This window comes from Myxine glutinosa, chromosome 4, assembly GCF_964187855.1.
Source record: "Myxine glutinosa chromosome 4, kmMyxGlut1.1, whole genome shotgun sequence".
In the NCBI taxonomy this organism is placed as follows: Eukaryota; Metazoa; Chordata; class Myxini; order Myxiniformes; family Myxinidae; genus Myxine; species Myxine glutinosa.
In genome coordinates, this window is record NC_136264.1 from 205,025,528 (window position 1) to 205,050,289 (window position 24,762).

The 24,762-nt window shown below is 45.3% G+C and overlaps 1 protein-coding gene across 1 annotated transcript in view; it reads right to left on the reverse strand.

Moving 5' to 3' along the window:
• LOC137425664 (metabotropic glutamate receptor 8) overlaps positions 1–24,762 on the reverse strand; it is a 574,551-nt gene that overhangs the window by 31,212 nt on the left and 518,577 nt on the right. The window contains exon 9 of the mRNA XM_078776933.1: positions 9,161–10,096. Coding sequence (XP_078633059.1) covers positions 9,161–10,096 — 936 coding nt within the window. The remainder of the gene's footprint in view (positions 1–9,160; positions 10,097–24,762) is intronic.

The window sequence follows — 24,762 nt, forward strand, 5'->3', positions numbered from 1 at the left end:
TTGTTTTGTATACAAGATCGAGGCTCGTGAAAGAGCGAACATTAATCACACAGAAAGACAAACCGACACATAAAACATATAACATCGGGAGCGGTAGACAAGATGGGGAGAGAGGGGGAAGGACACAAACACAACATTTGAGAGCAGGGACCGAGAGACATGGAGACATCGAGAGATCTGAGAGAGGGCAAGGGCTTTGGGGGGGGGGGGGCATGGGAAGGGGCGGTGGGAGAGGTATAAAACATATGGACACTGCCAGGACTTCCAGGAAAGAAGTTGGAATTTCAAACAAGGTGGATCTGGGGTGAATTAGCGGGGGTAGAAAAGATCAAGGTTTTGGATGGGGGAAGATAAGAGATGGTGGTGAACAGCTGTTTTAAAGACCTGGAGGGAGGAGTGGGATTGAAGGGAGTGAGGGAGTTTGTTCCAGAGGCGGGAGAAAAGAGGAATGAAAGAGTGAAGGTGAGCAGAGAGCCGAGATTTCGGCAGTTTAACCATCAGAGGGTTGCTGGCAGATCTTGTGCGACCTGTAGGAATATTTGGGGGACAGAGCACAGAGAGAGCTGGGGGTGCAAGGCCGGAGAGGAGTCGGTAGAAGACAGAAAGACCACCTACCTGCCTGCGGTGAGTGAGTGAAAGGCCCTCAGAGATAGCTTCATCGCGGGAGATTCCAATAATTCTGAAAGCTTTGGTTTCAACAGCGTGAAGCCGAGCTAGGTGTGAGGCAGGAGCACCGGCCCATAGGGGAGAACAGTATTCCATTGAGCTGCGGATGAAAGCCTTGTATGTGGTGAGGAGCTCAGGTGTGCCGAGGAAGGACTTCGCACGACGGAGGATGCCCAGTCGGCGACTGGCTTTGGAGGCCAGCTTGGAAATGTGGTTTTCCCAAGAAAGATCATGGCAGATAGTGAGACCCAAAATCTTGAGCGACAGAACTTCTTGGAGAGGATTGTTGAGAAAGTAGATGGGAGGGTTGTCCAGTCGATCTTTTCGGAGAGACATAGTAAGAGTGTGAGATTTGTCAGGATTGAAAGACATGTTCCACTTGTTTGACCAGTCTGTGATTTTGTCCAGGTCTTCAGAGAGTGAGGAGGCAGCAGACTGCCGATCTGAGGGAGGAGGAATGGAGCGGCAGAGAGTGGAGTCATCAGCAAAGAGATAGAGAGGATTTTCGAGAGAGTCAGAGAGATCATTGATGAAGACCAGAAAAAGCACGGGGCCCAGAACACTGCCTTGGGGAACTCCAGCCTGAACAGGAAGAGGAGATGAGAGAAACCCATTCAGGGCCACACGTTGACGACGACTAGAGAGGAAGTCCGCCAGCCATGCGTGGAGATTTCCATGGATACCAAAGGAGGAGAGTTTGGTGAGCAGAGCGGGGTGCCAGACCGTGTCGAAGGCACGTGATATGTCGAGGGAGACAGCTCTAATTTCCTGTTTGGCATTGAGGACCTCCATCCATTGTTGAGACAGCAGAAGCAGCATGTCCAGAGTAGAGTGACCTGGTCTGAAACCAAATTGATGATCAGAGATCAAGCCATTGGAGAAGAGGAAAGATTTCATATCCGAAGCAATGATGGATTCCATGACTTTGCTGATAATTGGGAGAAGGCTTTTTTAAGGACTTTTTTAAGGATGTTATAAAGGAAGCAAACGACAGGTATGAATTACGAATGTAATGAGTCAAATAAGGTGGTGGATGAGACGGCGGTACGAGACAGGCATCACCGGTGGTAAACTTCCGGATTATTTTATGACCTTTAAAATCTTTATTTACGTATTTAAATTGAATTATATACTTGAACACTATAGAACACAGATCACCTTCTTGTCACTTCCAAAACCCTTTAGCTTTGAAGTATTTGGAAATGTTATGTAAGGTGGTGAATAAGACTGCATCAATAGAGATAAAACTTCCGGAATTTTTTAAATATGACCTTTAAAATCTTTATTTTATTTCGCTTGAATAATATACTTGAACACTGCGTAGCGTTGCTTCTCTTGTCCATGTTCTATCGACTCTCTAGTTTGGGTAGTTGCTGCTTCTCTTATAGCGAGTCCTGTTACTTGGATTCATCGCCCTTCTTCTGCAAAATGGATTGTAATACTTGAGAGCCATGGTGAAGATCCTCTGGTATTTTTAAGGGATTTTTTTTCCTACTTTGCAATATGCATGATGGCTGCTATGGTTGGCTCACATGGTTCGGTTTCTCGTTGTACTGTAAGGTGCTTTTCAAGAATACAACCTCCTTGGGTGCTGGCCAAATGTAGCGTTAACATTCGCCTGAGCCATTCTCAGCACAGAGATCCAACATGCAGTCTTTGTCCTCTCTGGTTTCTGTTGTGACACCATAATCACCAACAAATAATTAAGTGTTTCATTATATTCTGTTGAGGCTCTAAGGCTGATAGAAGAGCTGTTACCTACAAAACAAACTCATACAGACAGATACACCTTGGGGAACATGTTTTTTTTCTGAACACACTGTGCCGTCAAGGCCTGCTGTTGGATTAGCGGTTTGGGTGCCGGCTTGGGATCCTGCGATCCTGAGTTTGAATCCCGCTCGATCGCTGAATTAATGCCAGTGAGTTGACTCGGCCTGTCATCCTTCCATGGTCGGCAAATTGAGTACCAGCTCACTGGTATGTGAGAGGGTTAGGTGAGGCACTCCCTGTGTGTCACAAGAGGTGACCAACAGGGTTGGTGGCAGGAAGGGCATCTGGCCATGAAACACTGCCTCAAAAAGGGGACCAGGGTGCCCGAAAAAGGCCAACCCCTGCTCTGAGGGGAAAAATGGCCTCGAAAGGTGGTTCTACACTGTGCCGTGTAGTTGTTGTTAGGGCGCTTTTCTTTCCAATCATGGTGTTTTTAAGGATTCCACCTCCCCAAACATGCCATTTGAAGTGGTGACCACGGTGTTTGACCGTACTCTATCCTCTAAATTCTGAGAGTCAACCGAGGTAGCAGCGCCTACAATTTTTAAAGTCTTCGGTATGACTCCGTCAGGGTCAGAATCGAACCTTCCAGAATCATCGTGGAAACTCAACAGCACTCAATGAGAAAAGCAGTTACTTTGCTTTGCAATACCAAATTATACTTTGCAATACCAAAGTCTGTAAGCAAAGTTTGGGATTTTGAGAATTACCTGACACCACCCTCTGAACCTTATTAAATGCCATGTGAGGGGCGAGGGGTTGCCTCCAATAAAAGTGCACATCTGAGATGAATTTTGAAATGTCAAATGACATTGAGAGAACCTTTGCTCTGCACACCATTTGCTATTCAGAGCCGGCCAACATCTCCCACTTTAATGCTGACCTATTCACATTATCCCTCAAAGCGATCACCATATTCCTCTAGGTATTCCAGGAATCCCAAAGAACGCTTTGCTTCCCGCTTGCGCTCCGTTTGGGGTATATCCTCTGTACAAGTATCCGTACAAAGCAACATAAAACACCCAAACAAAATGTAACTCTTCATGGCAGCCTGTTGGAAAAAGAAAAGCTCCCACGCGAATATCCGCAAAAAAAGAAACAGGAAAGCCGCAGGAATAACGAACCGCATTGGATGCATTCCCAGAGGCACACTCAATGCTGGTAATTGCAGAGCATCAATTAAAATGGCTAAAACTATGATATTTACATATCCTATAAACCGACAAATGTGACTTTAACCAAACGGACGATGTTACGGCACAGCTAGAATTTCCCGGGAGATGGTTCAAGCAATCACAATTGGGTTGGTTACTTCCTGCAAACTACAGGTATCATGATCCAAGGATGTTACATCACAAGGTGCCTCTTTTAAAGGGAACACGTGTCAATAGATCCTTACATTAGGGAATTTGAATTTTATCCTGGAAACCCATTGCCCTACCACGTACAGAGTCTACAGACAGTGCTGAAATCATTAGTGTACCTTGTACCTTTGCTGCGAGTGGCAGCAATGGAAATGTTGCTTCTGCCGCAAAGTGTTCCTTCCTGTGAAGTCTTTGATCTTCTTCTGCTACTCTATTCCTTCCCATCAGCAATGACCTCTCCCATGGCAGACCACATATCAAAGCCAGTCGCAAAGCGGACATCCTCCATCATGCCAGGTCCTTCCTTCGTAAATCTGAACTTCTCGCAGCCTGCTAGGCCTTTGTCCATAGTTCGTTGAAGCACTGCCCTATATCCATGTGCTGGAGTCTTCACTTCACATACGTCTTGACTGGATGCCCGAGAATGCAAAGCTCTTCATATCATTCGCATTTCCCAGAAAACAGAAAAACAGACCTTTACTCTCTAGTCAAAGAGAAGTTGGTGGCATTTCTGTTTGTGTGTTGGTTTCTGTTTCTGTGTTGGTTTCTGTTTCTGTGTTGGTTTCTGTTTCTGTGTTGGTTTCTGTTTCTGTGTTGGTTTCTGTTTCTGTGTTGGTTTCTGTTTCTGTTTCTGTGTTGGTTTCTGTTTCTGTTTGTTTCTGTGTTGGTTTCTGTTTCTGTTTGTTTCTGTGTTGGTTTCTGTTTCTGTTTCTGTGTTGGTTTCTGTTTCTGTTTCTGTGTTGGTTTCTGTTTCTGTTTCTGTGTTGGTTTCTGTTTCTGTGTTGGTTTCTGTTTTTGTGTTGGTTTCTGTTTCTGTGTTGGTTTCTGTTTTTGTGTTGGTTTCTGTTTCTGTGTTGGTTTCTGTTTATGTTTCTGTGTTGGTTTCTGTTTCTGTGTTGGTTTCTGTTTTTGTGTTGGTTTCTGTTTCTGTTTCTGTGTTGGTTTCTGTTTCTGTGTTGGTTTCTGTTTCTGTTTCTGTGTTGGTTTCTGTTTCTGTGTTGGTTTCTGTTTCTGTTTCTGTGTTGGTTTCTGTTTCTGTGTTGGTTTCTGTTTCTGTTTCTGTGTTGGTTTCTGTTTCTGTGTTGGTTTCTGTTTCTGTTTTTGTGTTGGTTTCTGTTTCTGTGTTGGTTTCTGTTTCTGTTTCTGTGTTGGTTTCTGTTTCTGTGTTGGTTTCTGTTTCTGTTTCTGTGTTGGTTTCTGTTTCTGTTTCTGTGTTGGTTTCTGTTTCTGTTTGTTTCTGTGTTGGTTTCTGTTTCTGTTTCTGTGTTGGTTTCTGTTTCTGTTTCTGTGTTGGTTTCTGTTTCTGTTTCTGTGTTGGTTTCTGTTTCTGTGTTGGTTTCTGTTTTTGTGTTGGTTTCTGTTTCTGTGTTGGTTTCTGTTTTTGTGTTGGTTTCTGTTTCTGTGTTGGTTTCTGTTTATGTTTCTGTGTTGGTTTCTGTTTCTGTGTTGGTTTCTGTTTTTGTGTTGGTTTCTGTTTCTGTTTCTGTGTTGGTTTCTGTTTCTGTGTTGGTTTCTGTTTCTGTTTCTGTGTTGGTTTCTGTTTCTGTGTTGGTTTCTGTTTCTGTTTCTGTGTTGGTTTCTGTTTCTGTGTTGGTTTCTGTTTCTGTTTCTGTGTTGGTTTCTGTTTCTGTGTTGGTTTCTGTTTCTGTTTTTGTGTTGGTTTCTGTTTCTGTGTTGGTTTCTGTTTCTGTTTCTGTGTTGGTTTCTGTTTCTGTGTTGGTTTCTGTTTCTGTTTCTGTGTTGGTTTCTGTTTCTGTGTTGGTTTCTGTTTCTGTGTTGGTTTCTGTTTCTGTTTCTGTGTTGGTTTCTGTTTCTGTTTGTTTCTGTGTTGGTTTCTGTTTCTGTTTCTGTGTTGGTTTCTGTTTCTGTTTCTGTGTTGGTTTCTGTTTCTGTGTTGGTTTCTGTTTTTGTGTTGGTTTCTGTTTCTGTGTTGGTTTCTGTTTCTGTGTTGGTTTCTGTTTCTGTTTGTTTCTGTGTTGGTTTCTGTTTCTGTTTCTGTGTTGGTTTCTGTTTCTGTTTCTGTGTTGGTTTCTGTTTCTGTTTCTGTGTTGGTTTCTGTTTCTGTGTTGGTTTCTGTTTCTGTGTTGGTTTCTGTTTCTGTTTGTTTCTGTGTTGGTTTCTGTTTCTGTGTTGGTTTCTGTTTTTGTGTTGGTTTCTGTTTCTGTGTTGGTTTCTGTTTTTGTGTTGGTTTCTGTTTCTGTGTTGGTTTCTGTTTATGTTTCTGTGTTGGTTTCTGTTTCTGTGTTGGTTTCTGTTTATGTTTCTGTGTTGGTTTCTGTTTCTGTTTCTGTGTTGGTTTCTGTTTTTCTGTTTCTGTGTTGGTTTCTGTTTCTGTGTTGGTTTCTGTTTCTGTGTTGGTTTCTGTTTCTGTGTTGGTTTCTGTTTCTGTGTTGGTTTCTGTTTCTGTGTTGGTTTCTGTTTCTGTGTTGGTTTCTGTTTCTGTGTTGGTTTCTGTTTTTGTGTTGGTTTCTGTTTCTGTTTCTGTGTTGGTTTCTGTTTCTGTGTTGATTTCTGTTTCTGTGTTGGTTTCTGTTTCTGTGTTGGTTTCTGTTTCTGTGTTGGTTTCTGTTTCTGTGTTGGTTTTTGTTTCTGTGTTGGTTTCTGTTTCTGTGTTGGTTTCTGTTTCTGTTTCTGTGTTGGTTTCTGTTTCTGTTTCTGTGTTGGTTTCTGTTTCTGTTTCTGTGTTGGTTTCTGTTTCTGTTTGTTTCTGTGTTGGTTTCTGTTTCTGTGTTGGTTTCTGTTTCTGTGTTGGTTTCTGTTTCTCTGTGTTGGTTTCTGTTTCTCTGTGTTGGTTTCTGTTTCTCTGTGTTGGTTTCTGTTTCTGTGTTGGTTTCTGTTTCTGTGTTGGTTTCTGTTTCTCTGTGTTGGTTTCTGTTTCTCTGTGTTGGTTTCTGTTTCTCTGTGTTGGTTTCTGTTTCTCTGTGTTGGTTTCTGTTTCTGTGTTGGTTTCTGTTTCTGTGTTGGTTTCTGTTTCTGTGTTGGTTTCTGTTTTCTCTGTGTTGGTTTCTGTTTCTGTGTTGGTTTCTGTTTTTCTGTTTCTGTGTTGGTTTCTGTTTCTGTGTTGGTTTCTGTTTCTGTTTCTGTGTTGGTTTCTGTTTCTGTGTTGGTTTCTGTTTCTGTTTCTGTGTTGGTTTCTGTTTCTGTTTCTGTGTTGGTTTCTGTTTCTGTGTTGGTTTCTGTTTCTGTTTCTGTGTTGGTTTCTGTTTTTCTGTTTCTGTGTTGGTTTCTGTTTCTGTGTTGGTTTCTGTTTCTGTGTTGGTTTCTGTTTCTGTTTCTGTGTTGGTTTCTGTTTTTCTGTTTCTGTGTTGGTTTCTGTTTCTGTGTTGGTTTCTGTTTCTGTTTCTGTGTTGGTTTCTGTTTCTGTTTCTGTGTTGGTTTCTGTTTCTGTTTCTGTGTTGGTTTCTGTTTCTGTTTCTGTGTTGGTTTCTGTTTCTGTTTCTGTGTTGGTTTCTGTTTTTCTGTTTCTGTGTTGGTTTCTGTTTCTGTGTTGGTTTCTGTTTCTGTTTCTGTGTTGGTTTCTGTTTTTCTGTTTCTGTGTTGGTTTCTGTTTTTCTGTTTCTGTGTTGGTTTCTGTTTCTGTGTTGGTTTCTGTTTCTGTTTCTGTGTTGGTTTCTGTTTCTGTGTTGGTTTCTGTTTCTGTTTCTGTGTTGGTTTCTGTTTTTCTGTTTCTGTGTTGGTTTCTGTTTTTCTGTTTCTGTGTTGGTTTCTGTTTCTGTGTTGGTTTCTGTTTCTGTTTCTGTGTTGGTTTCTGTTTCTGTGTTGGTTTCTGTTTCTGTGTTGGTTTCTGTTTCTGTTTCTGTGTTGGTTTCTGTTTTTCTGTTTCTGTGTTGGTTTCTGTTTTTCTGTTTCTGTGTTGGTTTCTGTTTCTGTGTTGGTTTCTGTTTCTGTTTCTGTGTTGGTTTCTGTTTCTGTTTCTGTGTTGGTTTCTGTTTCTGTTTGTTTCTGTGTTGGTTTCTGTTTCTGTGTTGGTTTCTGTTTTTCTGTTTCTGTGTTGGTTTCTGTTTCTGTTTCTGTGTTGGTTTCTGTTTCTGTGTTGGTTTCTGTTTCTGTGTTGGTTTCTGTTTTTCTGTTTCTGTGTTGGTTTCTGTTTCTGTGTTGGTTTCTGTTTTTCTGTTTCTGTGTTGGTTTCTGTTTTTCTGTTTCTGTGTTGGTTTCTGTTTCTGTGTTGGTTTCTGTTTCTGTGTTGGTTTCTGTTTCTGTGTTGGTTTCTGTTTCTGTGTTGGTTTCTGTTTCTGTGTTGGTTTCTGTTTTTCTGTTTCTGTGTTGGTTTCTGTTTCTGTGTTGGTTTCTGTTTTCTCTGTGTTGGTTTCTGTTTCTGTGTTGGTTTCTGTTTCTGTTTCTGTGTTGGTTTCTGTTTCTGTTTCTGTGTTGGTTTCTGTTTCTGTTTGTTTCTGTGTTGGTTTCTGTTTCTGTGTTGGTTTCTGTTTTTCTGTTTCTGTGTTGGTTTCTGTTTCTGTTTCTGTGTTGGTTTCTGTTTCTGTGTTGGTTTCTGTTTCTGTGTTGGTTTCTGTTTTTCTGTTTCTGTGTTGGTTTCTGTTTCTGTGTTGGTTTCTGTTTTTCTGTTTCTGTGTTGGTTTCTGTTTCTGTGTTGGTTTCTGTTTTTCTGTTTCTGTGTTGGTTTCTGTTTTTCTGTTTCTGTGTTGGTTTCTGTTTCTGTGTTGGTTTCTGTTTCTGTGTTGGTTTCTGTTTCTGTGTTGGTTTCTGTTTCTGTGTTGGTTTCTGTTTCTGTGTTGGTTTCTGTTTCTGTGTTGGTTTCTGTTTCTGTGTTGGTTTCTGTTTCTCTGTGTTGGTTTCTGTTTCTGTGTTGGTTTCTGTTTCTCTGTGTTGGTTTCTGTTTCTCTGTTTTGGTTTTTGTTTCTGTGTTGGTTTCTGTTTCTGTGTTGGTTTCTGTTTTCTCTGTGTTGGTTTCTGTTTCTGTTTTGGTTTCTGTTTCTGTGTTGGTTTCTGTTTCTGTTTCTGTTTCTGTGTCTGTTTTCTGTTTTCTAGTGCTTCCTCTGGTTTTGCTCCCTCTGCTATTTATCAAGACCTTCCCCAGTCCCTCAAAACATGCATGGGTTATCCTATCCTTTCCCCTCATATTCGTCCATTGCCTTGCTTGCTGTGTACACTTCTTGTGTTTCTTCCGATGAGTGAATTCGTTAACATTTCATGGAAATCCATTTCAAAAGACATTTCCTGTTAATAAGACTCGACTCAATAATGTTAAGAAAAATAAGACTTATCATGTCAAAAAGAGCCCAGAAGCTAAGACCAAAAAGACAATTTTGTAAGAGGATAGCAACAAAAGGCAAGATAGGTAAAGGGGTTAGTAGGGCAGTAGATCAAGGCAACTTCTTCCGGCTTAGCTCTCCAAATCTCACCTTGTCTGGGGACTTGGATGTGCCGAAGAAGATGGGAATGAACGCTAGCCAAATGATGCAGGTAGTGTACATGGTAAACCCAATGGGCTTTGCCTCGTTGAAGTTCTCAGGTACGCCTCGGGACTTTATGGCGTACACCGTGCAGGTGACCATCAACAGGATGCTGTACCCGAGCGAGCACATGAGAGACAGGTCCGATACGTCACACGTGAGCACGGCGCGGGCTTTCTCAGGGGGCCACGAGCGATGTTCGCCGTAATCTACGGTCGTGTGCGGGGGGATGACGATGAACCACACAGCGACCCCGAGGAGTTGCATCGCGATGAGGCTGAAGGCGATGACCAGCTGTGAGCTGGGGCTGATGAACCTCGGTGCTGCAACCGATTTCTTTCCTTGCTCGAATATACGGTAGATGCGGTTCGTCTTCGTAAGGAGCGCCGCGTTACTGATGCACATGCCCATGCCCAGGAAAAGTCGCTGAAAGAAGCAAAGTGCGGGGCTCGGAGCACCGATCATGCAGAACGTGACGGCATAGCAGAAGAATATTCCGCTGAGGAGAAGGTAGCTCAGCTCGCGTCCCGATGCCCGGACGATGGGTGTGTCGTTGAAACGGGCGAAGGTTCCGATGATGAGCAGCGTTGCGATGATGCCAACGATGGCGATAAAGACTGGCACCGCCGCCCATGCCGAGTGCCACTCGAGCTTGACAATGGGCACCTGTTCGCAAGTCGTGTGGTTGACTGTCGGACGCCAGCCAAACAGGCAGTCCTTGCAGGTGAACTCGTCGGCTTGCACCTGGTAACCCTCGCACGGTTCGCACTGCCAGCAACATGGCCGCCCGCTGCGCACCTTCTTCCGCTCGCCCCGACGGCACGGCTCGCTGCACATCGATTGAGGGACGGTGTTTGTGCCACCTGGCCATCGCATGGCATTTACCTGTGAATAAAGGTCACTCACTTTACATTTAAATACAAGAACCCAAGTTCTCAGGCAAACAGAGAAGCCAACCAGCAATCCAAAATGCTACTTTTGCCTTATTGAACACCACTGGTGTGAACAATATGGAATACCATAGAATACCATAGAATATGGAATACCAATATGGAATACCAATATGGAATACCATAGAATACCATAGAATATGGAATACCATGGAATACCAATATGGAATACCAATATGGAATACCTATACCATAGAGGTGCTACTTGGAATACCTATACCATAGAGGTGCTACTTGGAATACCAATACCATAGAGGCGATGCTTGGAATACCTATACCATAGAGGGGATGCTTGGAATACCAATACCATAGAGGGGCTGCTTGGAATAGCTATACCATAGAGGGGATGCTTGGAATACCTATACCATAGAGGGGATGCTTGGAATACCAATACCATAGAGGGGATGCTTGGAATACCTATACCATAGAGGGGATGCTTGGAATACCTATACCATAGAGGGGCTGCTTGGAATACCTATACCATAGAGGGGCTGCCTGGAATACCTATACCATAGAGGGGCTGCCTGGAATACCTATACCATAGAGGGGCTGCTTGGAATACCTCTACCATAGAGGGGATGCTTGGAATACCTATAGCATAGAGGGGTTGCCTGGAATACCTATACCATAGAGGGGCTGCCTGGAATACCTATACCATAGAGGGGCTGCCTGGAATACCTATACCATAGAGGGGCTGCTTGGAATACCTATACCATAGAGGGGCTGCCTGGAATACCTATACCATAGAGGAGCTGCCTGGAATACCTATACCATAGAGGGGCTGCCTGGAATACCTATACCATAGAGGGGATGCTTGGAATACCTATACCATAGAGGGGATGCTTGGAATACCTATACCATATAGGGGCTGCTTGGAATACCTATACCATAGAGGGGCTGCCTGGAATACCTATACCATAGAGGGGCTGCTTGGAATACCTATACCATAGAGGGGCTGCTTGGAATACCTATACCATAGAGGGGCTGCCTGGAATACCTATACCATAGAGGGGCTGCTTGGAATACCTATACCATAGAGGGGCTGCTTGGAATACCTATACCATAGAGGGGCTGCTTGGAATACCTATACCATAGAGGGGCTGCTTGGAATACCTATACCATAGAGGGGCTGCTTGGAATACCTATACCATAGAGGGGATGCTTGGAATACCTATACCATAGAGGGGATGCTTGGAATACCTATACCATGGAGGGGCTGCTTGGAATAGCTATACCATAGAGGGGCTGCTTGGAATACCTATACCATAGAGGGGCTGCTTGGAATACCTATACCATAGAGGGGCTGCTTGGAATACCTATACCATAGAGGGGATGCTTGGAATACCTATACCATAGAGGGGATGCTTGGAATACCTATACCATAGAGGGGATGCTTGGAATACCTATACCATAGAGGGGCTGCCTGGAATACCTATACCATAGAGGGGATGCTTGGAATACCTATACCATAGAGGGGATGCTTGGAATACCTATACCATATAGGGGCTGCCTGGAATACCTATACCATAGAGGGGCTGCTTGCCACAAACATTGTGCAGACATATTGAATGTTCTCTAGGCCTGCATTACCTGGGCTAGTTTACTCTACTGCCAATGAGACCCACCCACCTCTCCTGGTTACCTGTCATTCGTGCTTCTTCAATATTGTAGGAATTGTGAATTATTGATTTTTTTTGCTTAACTACATGGCTTCACCTGCTTCGTGTTCCCATATGAACCAGTGGCTGCCATTGTTCCGAACCGAGGTTCAAGTCCCAAGTATTTACCCACCTTGTACAAATGTCCTTGTAAATTACATTAAAGTACATTGATGTCTACTAATGTACATGATTTATGTACAAACCACACCCTGAGCCTTAAATTCAAATACAAAATGAAATATAATCCAGATAAAGTCTCAATGGAGCACGCGGTCTCCGCCATTCACCCACCTCTGGTGAAACTCCTAAACTCTTGCAATTGTTTTTATGTTTTGCTATGCATTATGTTTTGCTATGCATTATGTTTTGCACTCTGTCAAAGCGTCTTTGGGCTTCCTGAAAAGCGCTATATAAAATAAATGCATTATTATTATTATTAATCTCTTCTCTTTCACCTGTGGAACCAACTTCTTCGGGGAACCAACTTCCTCAGTCTGTTCAATGCCATCCTTCCCTCCATGGCTTCAAGATGGCAGCTCACCTCTTCCCCAGGTCACTCCATCCATATTCTTGATCTTTGCTACACCCATTGACCCTTGCCAAGCTCACTCCCTTTTTTCCTGTTTATTAGCTTTTCTCTCCTCCCTCCACCCATCTTTCTGGTTGTTTCCTTTCTGGTTTTCCTGTTCTTTCAGCCCTATCCTGTTATGTTTCAGCTTATTCATCCTCTGTGTCCTCCTCATCCTCTTAATAATAATAATGCATTTTTTTTTATATAGCGCTTTTCAGGAAGCCCAAAGGCGCTTTGACAGAGTGCAAAACATAATGCATAGCAAAACATAAAAACAATTACAAAAAAAGAAGAATCAATAGGGAAATATTCAAAGCACAAAGGAGGGAGAAGGAGAGGAGATAGTCAGGGGTTAGATGCTGTGGGTTAAATGTTGAATGCAGTGTTGAACAGGTGGGTCTTGAGTGATGTTTTGAATGTGGTGAGTGAGGAGGAGTCTCTGATGGTGTGAGGTAGTGAGTTCCAGAGGGTGGGAGCAGCGATGGAGAAGGCCCTGTCCCCCCAGGATCTAAATTTGTTCCGGATGGGGGGGGGGGGGGGGTTGGGATCAGGAGGTTGGTACCAGCAGAGCGGAGGTTGCGGGTGGGAGTGTGTATGGAGAGGAGGTCAGCCAAGTAGGATGGGGCCAGGTTATGGAGGGCTTTGTAGGTCAAGAGGGGGATTTTGTACTGGATTCTCTGGGAGATGGGGAGCCAGTGAAGCTTGTAAAGGACGGGGGTGATGTGGTCACGGGTCCGGGAATGGGTGAGTAGATGGGCAGCGGAGTTCTGAATGTATTGGAGTTTATTGGTGATTGTTGAGGGTGAACCATAAAGGAGGCTATTGCAGTAGTCCAGACGGGAAGTGAGGAAGGCGTGGATGAGGGTTTCTGCAGCCACGGAGGAGAGGGATGAGCGGAGACGGGCAATGTTTTTCAGGTGAAAGAAGGCTGTCTTTGTGATCTGTTTAGTGTATTTGTCGAAGGAGAGGATTTGGTCAAAGATGATGCCAAGATTCCGGATGTGAGGGGAGGTGGATACTGGGATGTTGAGGGCGAAGTTGAGGGCGAAGTTATGGGTGGATTTTATGAGCGTTTTTGGGCCAATGATGATTATTTCAGATTTATCATAGTTCAGTTTGAGGAAGTTGATTTGAAGCCAGGATTTTATTTCAGTGATGCAGTTTGTCAGGATAGAGTGGGTGGCGGTGGAGATGGACTTGGTGGAGATGAAAAGCTGGATGTCATCGGCGAAGCAGTGGAATTGGAGACCATGACGGCGGATTAAGTGACCGAGGGGGGACAGGTAAAGGATGAAGAGGAGGGGGCCAAGAACTGAACCTTGGGGGACACCTTGGGGGAGGGGAGCAGTGGGGGATTTGCAGTTATTGATGGAGATGAACTGGCGTCTGTCAGAGAGGTATGATTTGATCCAAGAGTGGGCAGTGCCGGTAATGTTAAAGGTGGTTTCAAGTCGGGTGAGGAGGATAGTGTGATCGATGGTGTCAAAGGCGGCGCTGAGGTCGAGGAGGACGAGAATGTTGAGGTTGCCAGCGTCAGAGGAGAGGAGAAGGTCGTTGGTGATTTTGAGGAGAGCAGTTTCAGTACTGTGGTTGGAGCGGAAGCCAGATTGGAATGTTTCATACAGGTTATTGGCAGAGAGGTGATGTTTGAGTTGAGTGGCTACAGCACGTTCCAAAACTTTTGACAGAAAGGGTAGGTTGGAGATGGGTCTGAAGTTATTTAGGGTGTCAGGGTTTAGACCAGGTTTTTTCAGAATGGGGGTAACAGCAGCAATTTTGAGGGACGGTGGGACGATGCCTGTAGACAGGGAGGAGTTTATTGTTGCAATGATAAGTGGAGAGAGAGCAGGAAGGGAGGCCTTGACAAAGCTGGAGGGGATGGGGTCAAGAGTGCAGGTGGCAGTTTTCATTCCTATGAGGAGTTCAGAGAGGTCAGTAGGGGAGACTGGGGAGAATTGAGACAGGGGATGGCAGGATAAGGGGGGGCAGGTGGTTTGAGGGGGAGCGGGTGCGGTGGTGGTTAAGCTGCTGTAGATGTTGTCAATTTTGCTTTGGAAGAATGAAAGGAAGGAGATGCAGTTGTCTACTGTGAATGACTGGGTGGTGGTGTTCAGGGGGCTGATGAGTTTGTTTATTGTAGAGAAGAGTGCTTTTGGGTTTCCGGAGCCAGAGTGGATAATTTGAGAGTAGTAGGCGGAGCGGGCGTGGGAGAGGGCATCTTTATAGTGTTGTAGGTGGTCCTTGTAGGCCTGGGAGTGAACTGTGAGACCTGTTTTATTGCGGAGTCTTTCAAGTTGGCGAGCACGAGTTTTCATCAGGCGGAGTTCAGGGGTAAACCAGGGAGCAGAATGGGTGAAAGAAACTGTTTTGGTTTTTATAGGCGCAAGCTGGTCAAGGCAGGAGGAGAGAGTGTGGTTGTAGTAGTCAGTGAGGTCAGAAGGGGTGTGGAGGTCAACGAAGGGAGAAGTGGACATTTTTTCAGAGAGGGTGGATGAGAATGAGGTAGGTGAAAGAGCGTTTAGCTTACGGAAGTTGATAGTGCGATAATGCCTTGGTGCTGGGGTGGGGATGTTGATGGTCAGAGTGATGGCTAAGTGGTCAGAGAGAGTGAGGTCGGAGCCAGAGAGATGGTGCAAAATTAGTCCAGTAGAGCAGACAAGGTCCAAAATGTGACCACGGTTATGGGTAGGAAAGTTGACATGTTGAGTGAGGTTAAAGCAGGTGAGTAAATCAGTGAAGTCAGTGGTTATCGTGGAGTCAGTGGAGTCCATGTGGATATTGAAATCACCGAGGAGGAGGATTGAGGGGGAGAGGGAACAGAGCTGGGTCAGAAAGTAGGAGAAGTCAGACAGGAATGATGGGTGTGGTTTGGGAGGGCGGTAGACGACAGCCATGACTGACTGTGTGTGACCAGAGAGTTTAAAAGCCAGGTGTTCAAATGATGGAGCAGATGCGATGGAGATGAGGCTGGTCCTGATGTCTTGTCGGTGAATAACGGCAATTCCACCACCTCGGCCCTCCGAGCGTGGTTTATTGATGTAAGAATATCCATTGGGTGTGGTGAGGTTGAGTGCGAAGTAGTCCAGAGGTTGTTGCCAGGTCTCAGTGAGACAGAGAAAGTCCAGTTTATTTTCCAGGATATAGTCGTTCAGGATGAGGCATGTGTTGTTGAGGGACCGGGTATTGAACAGGGTGAGCTTGATGTTGTTTTGTACGGCGGGTATGAATTCAGGTGATTTGGCCAGGGTTCGCAGACAGGAGGCGCGATTGTGTGCGTGTGTGCGGAGTGTGTGTGTGCGGAGACAACCTTACTCTTATTCTTCCTGCAAGTGTCCCTCTGTTGTGTCCCTCTACCCTGCAGTTACTGTTCTGTGTTCTTGCTCTTCCATGAGCCTCGACTTCGTATACCAAAAATAATCCCCCCCCCCCACCCCCCATATCCATGCACACTATTTTCCCTCTCATTTAACAAATAACACTTTGTGACGTCACATCAGTCATCTATGCTATTTCTCCATTAACTTTCATCAGTTGCTGGAAAAAAGGCCTTCTCTGCCGTTTTAATAATTATATTGCTGGAAGTTTGCCCTCTTTTCTGGTGGATGGAGAATGGAGATTATTTGCAGGATAAAGTATATGCTGTAAATAATACCTGATGGATGTCTGTGTGGTGTACTGCAACGCATTATAAGCCATGAAAATGATAAACCTTTTATTGATTCATTCCAAACATTAACCTCCATGAATCCCAGGAAATTCATGAGGCAGGGAATCCCAGGAGAAGAATGAGAAAGGGAATCCCTGGAGACAAATGAGACAGGAAATCCCTGCAGATGAATGAGGCAGGGAATACCAGGAGATGAGTGAGACAGGAGGCAGGTAACCCCCATAAATGATTGAGGCAAGGAATCCCAGGAGACAAATGAGACAGGAAATCCCTGCAGATGAATGAGGCAGGGAATACCAGGAGACGAGTGAGACAGGAGGCAGGGAATCCCAGGAGATGAATGAGGCAAGGAATCCCAGGAGATGAGTGAGACAGGAGGCAGGGAACCCCAATAGATGATTGAGGCAAGGAATCCCAGGAGACAAATGAGACAGGAAATCCCTGCAGATGAATGAGGCAGGGAATACCAGGAGACGAGTGAGACAGGAGGCAGGGAATCCCAGGAGATGAATGAGGAAAGGAATCCCAGGAGATGAGTGAGACAGGAGGCAGGGAACCCCAATAGATGATTGAGGCAAGGAATGCCAGGAGACAAATGAGACAGGAAATCCCTGCAGATGAATGAGGCAGGGAATACCAGGAGACGAGTGAGACAGGAGGCAGGGAATCCCAGGAGATGAATGAGGAAAGGAATCCCAGGAGATGAGTGAGACAGGAGGCAGGGAACCCCAATAGAAGATTGAGGCAAGGAATCCCAGGAGACAAATGAGACAGGAAATCCCTGCAAATGAATGAGGCAGGGAATACCAGGAGACGAGTGAGACAGGAGGCAGGGAATCCCAGGAGATGAATGAGGCAAGGAATCCCAGGAGATGAGTGAAACAGGAGGCAGGGAATCCCAAAAGATGAATGAGGCATGGCATCCCTGGAGACAAATGAGACAGGAAATCCCTACAGATGAATGAGGCAGGGAATACCAGGAGACGAGTGAGACAGGAGGCAGGGAATCCCAAAAGATGAATGAGGCAGGGAATCCAAGGAAAAGAATGAGGAAGGGAATCCCTGGAGACAAATGAGACAGGAAATCCCTGCAGATGAATGAGGTAGAGAATTCCAGGAAATGAGTGAGACAGGAGGCAGGGAATCCCAGTAGATGAATGAGGCAGGGAATCCCAGTAGATGAATAAGGCAGGGAATCCCAGGAAATGAATGAGGCAGGGAATCAAAGAAGATGATTGAGGCAAGGAATCCCAGGAGACAAATGAGACAGGAAATCCCTGCAGATGAATGAGGCAGGGAATACCAGGAGACGAGTGAGACAGGAGGCAGGGAATCCCAGGAGATGAATGAGGAAAGGAATCCCAGGAGATGAGTGACAGGAGGCAGGGAACCCCAATAGATGATTGAGGCAAGGAATCCCAGGAGACAAATGAGACAGGAAATCCCTGCAAATGAATGAGGCAGGGAATACCAGGAGACGAGTGAGACAGGAGGGAGGGAATCCCAGGAGATGAATGAGGCAAGGAATCCCAGGAAATGAGTGAGACAGGAGGCAGGGAATCCCAGTAGATGAATAAGGCAGGGAATCCCAGGAAATGAATGAGGCAGGGAATCAAAGAAGATGAGTGAGACAGGGAATCCCAGGAAATGAATGAGGCAGGAGGCATGCAATCCCAAGAGATGAATGAGTGAGGGATTCCAGGAGATGAATTAGACAGGTATGTGTGTATGTGTGTATGTATGTATGTACCGTAAAATGGGTTGAATAGGGACAGCAAGGCGAATAGGGACACAAACTGAAAAAAAGTTCGGAAACTTTTTTCGCTGAAAATTGATAACCATACTGATTTGTTGATATTTGGGTTGAAAGAGTTCTCTTGTTTAAAAAAAAAAGCAACTTACAGTCCCTATTAACCCCATATACGGGTTATATAGGAATAAATAGGATTTTTATGGCTGTCCCTATTCACCCCGTTTTACGGACAGTCACTAATACAAAAAAATAATAATCAAGAAATAGGGAGTTTTGGAGAAACTTTTTATCCCATATTTTTTTTCATTGGCACCGTGGTTTATATTATGGGTGCATATTATGTGCATCCATCTGAACTATCAATTTAGCAATAAGTTGGAAACTCAGGATTGTTTCTTGATTATTCTTTTTTTGTATTAGTGACTGTCCCTATTCACGCGTAAAACGGGGTGAATAGGGACAGCCATAAAAATCCTATTTATTCCTATTAAACCCATATATGGGGTTAATAGGGACTATAAGTTGCTTTTTTAAAAATGAGACAGGAATCCCAGGAAATCCCAGCAAACAACTTGCCTTTCAACCCAAATATCAACAAATCTGTATGGTTATCAATTTTCAGCGAAAAAAGTTTCTGAACTTTTTTTCAGTTTGTGTCCCCATTCACCTTGCTGAACCGATTCACCCCATTTCACGGTATGTATGCTTCATGTACTCCTCCAAGAGCACATGACCAACGAAGCCGAATCTTTGAGGGATTAATGAGAGAACCCTAAAATTGTGCCTGTGTACGTTTTGTTTGATTTCATCAAGTTCTAAAAAAAAATTTCTTTTACACCCATATTGACATTCCTTCATTTGGGGAGAGCGGATGGAGGATGCAATCAGAATTATCCGAGTTATATATATCACCCTGATGTATTATATATGCACATCTGCTTATTTTTGCATCAAATACGTAACCTGGGTTATTTTTTTCGGGTGGATTGAGGCAGCCAGTGGTCTGTTGATTATACACCGCCCAAAATAAAGGAATGTGCCAGAAGAACATGTTGCACACTTGGAAGGAGATCGCCCGTAGGGTAGGTACTCTGCTAGTACAAGGTTACAGCGAAGGGCAGTGCAGCATGTATAGTGTAGGTTAATACTGCACAATACAACACAGTGCACAGCATTGTGCACAGTTTTACACCTGTTGCAGAATGTTATAACATTGAGCAGATTAGTACAGGCCAATGCATGCTAGGCAGATATGCAACACTGAGTGTTCAACATGGTGCAGCTATAGTTATTATAGTGTGGTGTAACAAACTACAGCACAAGGTATAGTAGCATAGTGTGAGTATATACAAGCTAGTGTTTATGTGTCAATGATGTGACATATTTTGTTATTAAAAATTTTTAAAAACGTATTCTTTCATATCAATATGGCTACAGGTAGCAAAATGCACTGATTCGGTGCAGCTGTGCTGCTGATGCAGTGCCCCCCTGCAGGTTAGAACAAGGATTTGTATTTTCACCATGGTGCCAGCGATAGCTTGCCTACAATTGGTGGGATCTTTAAGGTCCACCAACAAATACCAACAGATGGGACGCCTGGTTAACATCCATCCGAAGGACAGCACAAACATTGATGAATCGCCTGCCCATAAAACACCTGGATGACAATTTATAAAGCTGGGCTGAGATTCAAACCCAGGATAGACAGCTCAGAAGCGAGTGTACCAACCTCTGGACTATCCTGGCAACCCAATAAAAAAACAAGAATCACAAAGCAAACGAAACAGTGAAACCAAAAAAACGCCATTCCGAGCAGGATACTTGCAAAATACACCCCGGACCCAACCCGCCCCCACCCAAAAAGTTGCCATGGAAACATCAAATTGTCCATTTCATTATGATTTAAATTGATGATCTTCATCAAAGCTCTGTCTGCTGCTTTTCTTCTGCTCCAATCGGTTCTTCTGATCATGTGCTTGTTAAAGTGGACATCTCTCTGACCATTCTCAGAGAGCCTCCTCAGCGTCGACGAGTCTGGCATTTCACTCAGGCCAACTGGCACGGTCTTCAAGCAGCCATCAATCATCTGGACTGGTCTCCCATCTCTACCGCCTCTGACATCAACTCATCCTGGGAATTCTTCCAAAGTAAATTGCTCTCTCTCTTGCACAGATTTATCCCATCTCGTCTTCAGTTGTCATACCCTTCCTCCCGCCCATGGTACACGGAATCTTGTGGTGAGGGAGTTGCCCTGAAACAACTTGCCTTTGCCTCTTGTAAGGCTAATCCAACTGATGGCAATCTCAGTTCCTTCCACCAAGCTCGGAACAAGTGTGTGTCTACCCTCAGGAGTGCCAGGAAACAATATCTCTCCACTCTCAAGATTGAACTCTCAAACCTGTCTCCTTGCTCCAAATCCTGGTGGCGTCTGGTCAAATCCGTTTCTGGTGTTTGTTCCCCCTCCAGCTCCCCCCCCCTCCCCCCTTACCTCAAACGGCGACACAGCTGGCTCCACACGTGACAAAGCCAAATGCCTCAACTCTGTGTTTGCCTAAAAATCTTGTGTCCCATACCCATCTCTCTCTGTACCCACCTTACCCAGTCGTACCCAGCTGCTCCTGGACTCTGTGTCCTTCTCTCCTGACAAGGTGGAAAAGTTTTTGTCAAACCTCGACTCTGATTCTGCAACTGGTCCTGACGGCATCAGCCCACGGGTCCTAAAATCCTGCTCTTCCGCTCTATCTCACCCTCTCTCTGTTCTTTTCACCCTCTCCTTTGCTCAACATCATCTGCCAGAATCTTGGAAATCAGCAAACATTACCGCCTTACACAAAAAGGTGCAAAAACAGATCCTTGCAACTACAGACCAATCAGCCTGCTCCCAATTATCAGCAAAGTCATGGAATCCATCATTGCTTCGGATATCAAATCCTTCCTCTTCTCCAATGGCTTGATCTCTGATCATCAATTTGGATTCAGACCAGGTCACTCTACTCTGGACATGTTGCTTCTGCTGTCTCAAAAATGGATGGAGGTCCTCAATGCCAAACAGGAAATCAGAGCTGTCTCCCTTGACATATCACATGCCTTCGATACGGTCTGGCACCCCGCTCTGCTCACCAAACTCTTCTCCTGTGGTATCCATGGAAATCTCCACTCATGGCTTGCGGACTTCATCTCTGGTCGTAGTCAACTTGTGGCACTGACTGCATTTCTCTCATCTTCCCTTTCTGTTCTGGCTGGAGTTCCCCAAGGCAGTGTTCTGGGCCTTGTGCTTTTTCTGGGCTTCATCAATGATCTCTCCGGCTCTCTAGAAAATCCTCTCTATATCTTTGCTGATGACTCCACTCTCTGCTGCTCCATTCCTCAAAAACCACATTTCCCAGCTGGCCTCCAAAGCCAGTCACCGACTGCGTATCCTCCGTCGTGTGAAGTCCTTCCTTGACACACCTGAGCTCCTCACCACATACAAGGCTTTCATCCGCAGCTCAATGGAATACTGCTCTCCCCTTTGGGCTGGTGCTCCTGCCTCACACCTGGCTCGGCTTCTCGTTGTTGAAACTAAAGCTTTCAGAAACATTGGAATCTCCCGTGATGAAGCTAACTCCAAGGGCCTTTCACTCACTGACCACAGGCAGGTAGGTGGTCTTTCTGTCTTCTACCGACTCCTATCTGGGCTAGCTCCCCCAGCTCTATCTGTGCTCTGTCCCCCAAATATTCATACAGGTCGCACAAGATCTGCCAGCAACCATCTTCTGGTGAAACTGCCAAAATCAAGACTCTCTGCTCACCTTCACTCTTTCATTCCTCTTTTCTCCCACCTCTGGAACAAACTCCCTCACTCTCTTCAATCCCACTCCTCCCTCCAGGTCTTTAAGACAGCTGTTCACCACCATCTCTTATCTTCCCCCATCTGAAACCTTGATCGCTTCTACCCCCATTAATTCACCCCAGATCCACTTTTTTGAAATTCCAACTTCTTTCCTGGAAGTCATAGCAGTGTCCATGTGCTTTATACCTCTTCCCCCCCCCCCCCCCCCCTTCTCATGCTTCCTCTCCCCCAAGCTCTCTCCCTCCCACAGATCTCCCGATGTCCCCGTTCTCTGCTGTTGTGATTGTGTGCTTCCCTCTCTCTCCAAATCTTGTCTCCCGCTCCCTTTATTGTATGTTTTGTGTGTCCGGTTTTCTTTTTTCTTGTAATTGATGTTAGCACTTACATGAGCCTCGATCTTGAATACAAAAAAAAAGAAAAACAAAAAGCTCGGTTCAATCGGATAAGAATTGCTTATTTATAAGTTCGACCCTGAGTTGACCTTTGACCTTTTGACCTCAAATATAGTTTCCCAATTTAGTGACTCAATATGCAAAGGCCGTTCAATTTTCAAGTCAATCGGATGAAAAATTGAATTTTTGGAATTTGACCCGAAGATGACCTTTTACCTCGAAATCAATAGGCTTCTTCCTCATGACCAACTCTAGCGTTTGGTGAAGTTTCGTGAAGATCGGATGAAAATTGTGACCTGTCGGCGATTGACAGACAAACAGAATAACGAACGCACAATACCAACCAATTTACTTGAAAAATCTTCGATTTTGCAAGTAAAAAGGTGAGACAAGGTGTCACCTCACCCAATAGCACATGCCTGAGTCTTGCCGGATTGGCAGCTACACTGGTACCTGAAATAAGGTAACGTCGATGAAAAGAAGAAAAAATATTCAACAAATCCTGACAACACCAAGTATCAACATGAACTCCAAAGTGACCAATGGTATTGGAGCATTCAGCCAATGGGATGACAAGACGAATTGAGGACCAACTCAGCACCCACCTCAACGGTTATAACTTTTATGCCACTAACTGTTGTAAAAGTGAGTGTACCTGTGGCAAACCGCCAGGACGAATTCAATCGGTGTGAGAATGCTGGGAAGAAACTTTCCTGGGAAATCTTCAGTGGGGAGTGAGCCATGACGAATGCACTCTTACGAGATGGGGTCAGCAGTGGAGCAATGGGGTTTCTACCCAATAACAATGTAATGTCAAAGAGATATTCATTACCAAATGTTGAACAAGCTTACCCTTTTCAAGAAGGTCGTTACCCGTCGCATTTCCTGCTTATCCTTTACATTGGTGAGACGCTTTTTAGAGAGATTTTGCAACATTTCTGCAGCTAAACGAACGGCTCGCCAAAACCTCATGGCAAATAAGGTAGAAGTATTGGTGGGGAGATTGATGGGGAGATTGGTGGGGAGATTGGTGGGGAGATTGGTGGGGAGATTGGTGGGGAGATTGGTGGGGAGATTGGTGGGGAGATTCGTGGAGAGATTGGTGGGGAGATTGGTGGGGAGATTTGTGGGGAGATTGATGGGTAGATTGATGGGGAGATTGGTGGGGAGATTGGTGGGGAGAATGGTGGGGAGATTGATGGGGAGATTGGTGGGGAGAATGGTGGGGAGATTGGTGGGGAGATTGGTGGGGAGATTGATGGGGAGATTGGTGGGGAGATTGGTGGGGAGATTGGTGGGGAGATTGGTAGCGAGGTTGATGGGGCGATTTATGGAGAGATTGGTGGGGAGATTGATGGGGAGATTGATGGGGAGATTGATGGGGAGATTGATGGGGAGATTGGTGGGGAGATTGGTGGGGAGATTATGGGGGGAGATTGATGGGGAGATTGGTGGGGAGATTGGTGGGGAGATTGGTGGGGAGATTGGTGGGGAGATTGGTAGCGAGGTTGATGGGGCGATTTATGGAGAGATTGGTGGGGAGATTGATGGGGAGATTGATGGGGAGATTGATGGGGAGATTGGTGGGGAGATTGGTGGGGAGATTGGTGGGGAGATTGATGGGGAGAATGGTGGGGAGATTGATGGGGAGATTTGTGGGGAGATTGATGGGGAGAATGGTGGGGAGATTGATGGGGAGATTTGTGGGGAGATTTGTGGGGAGATTGATGGGGAGATTGGTGGGAAGATTGATGGGGAGATTGGTGTGGAGATTGATGGGGAGAATGGTGGAGAGATTGATGGGGAGATTGGTGTGGAGATTGGTGGGGAGATTGGTGGGGAGATTGATGGGGAGATTGGTGAAGAGATTGGTGGGGAGATTGGTGGGGAGATTTATGGGGACATTTATGGGGAGATTGATGGGGAGAATGGTGGGGAGATTGATGGGGAGATTGGTGTGGAGATTGATGGGGAGATTGGTGTGGAGATTCGTGGAGAGATTGGTGGGGAGATTGGTGGGGAGAATGGTGGGGAGATTCATGGAGAGATTTGTGGAGAGATTTGTGGAGAGATTGGTGGGGAGATTGATGGGGAGATTGGTGAAGAGATTGGTGGGGAGATTCATGGAGAGATTTGTGGAGAGATTGGTGGGGAGATTGATGGGGAGATTGGTGAAGAGATTGGTGGGGAGATTGGTGGGGAGATTGATGGGGAGATTTATGGGGACATTTATGGGGAGATTTATGGGGCGATTGATGGGGAGAATGGTGGGGAGATTGATGGGGAGAATGGTGGGGAGATTGATGGGGAGATTGGTGTGGAGATTGATTGGGAGATTGATGGGGAGATTGGTGTGGAGATTCGTGGAGAGATTGGTGGGGAGATTGGTGGGGAGATTCATGGAGAGATTGGTGGGGAGATTGATGGGGAGATTGGTGGGGAGATTGATGGGGAGATTTATGGGGAGATTGATGGGGAGATTGATGGGGAGATTGATGGGGAGATTGATGGGGAGATTGCTGGGGAGAATGGTGGGGAGATTGATGGGGAGATTTGTGGGGAGATTGATGGGGAGATTGATGGGGAGATTGATGGGGAGATTGATGGGGAGATTGATGGAGAGATTGGTGGGAAGATTCGTGGAGAGATTGGTGGGGAGATTGATGGGGAGATTGGTGGGGAGATTGGTGGGGAGATTGATGGGGAGATTGGTGGGGAGATTGGT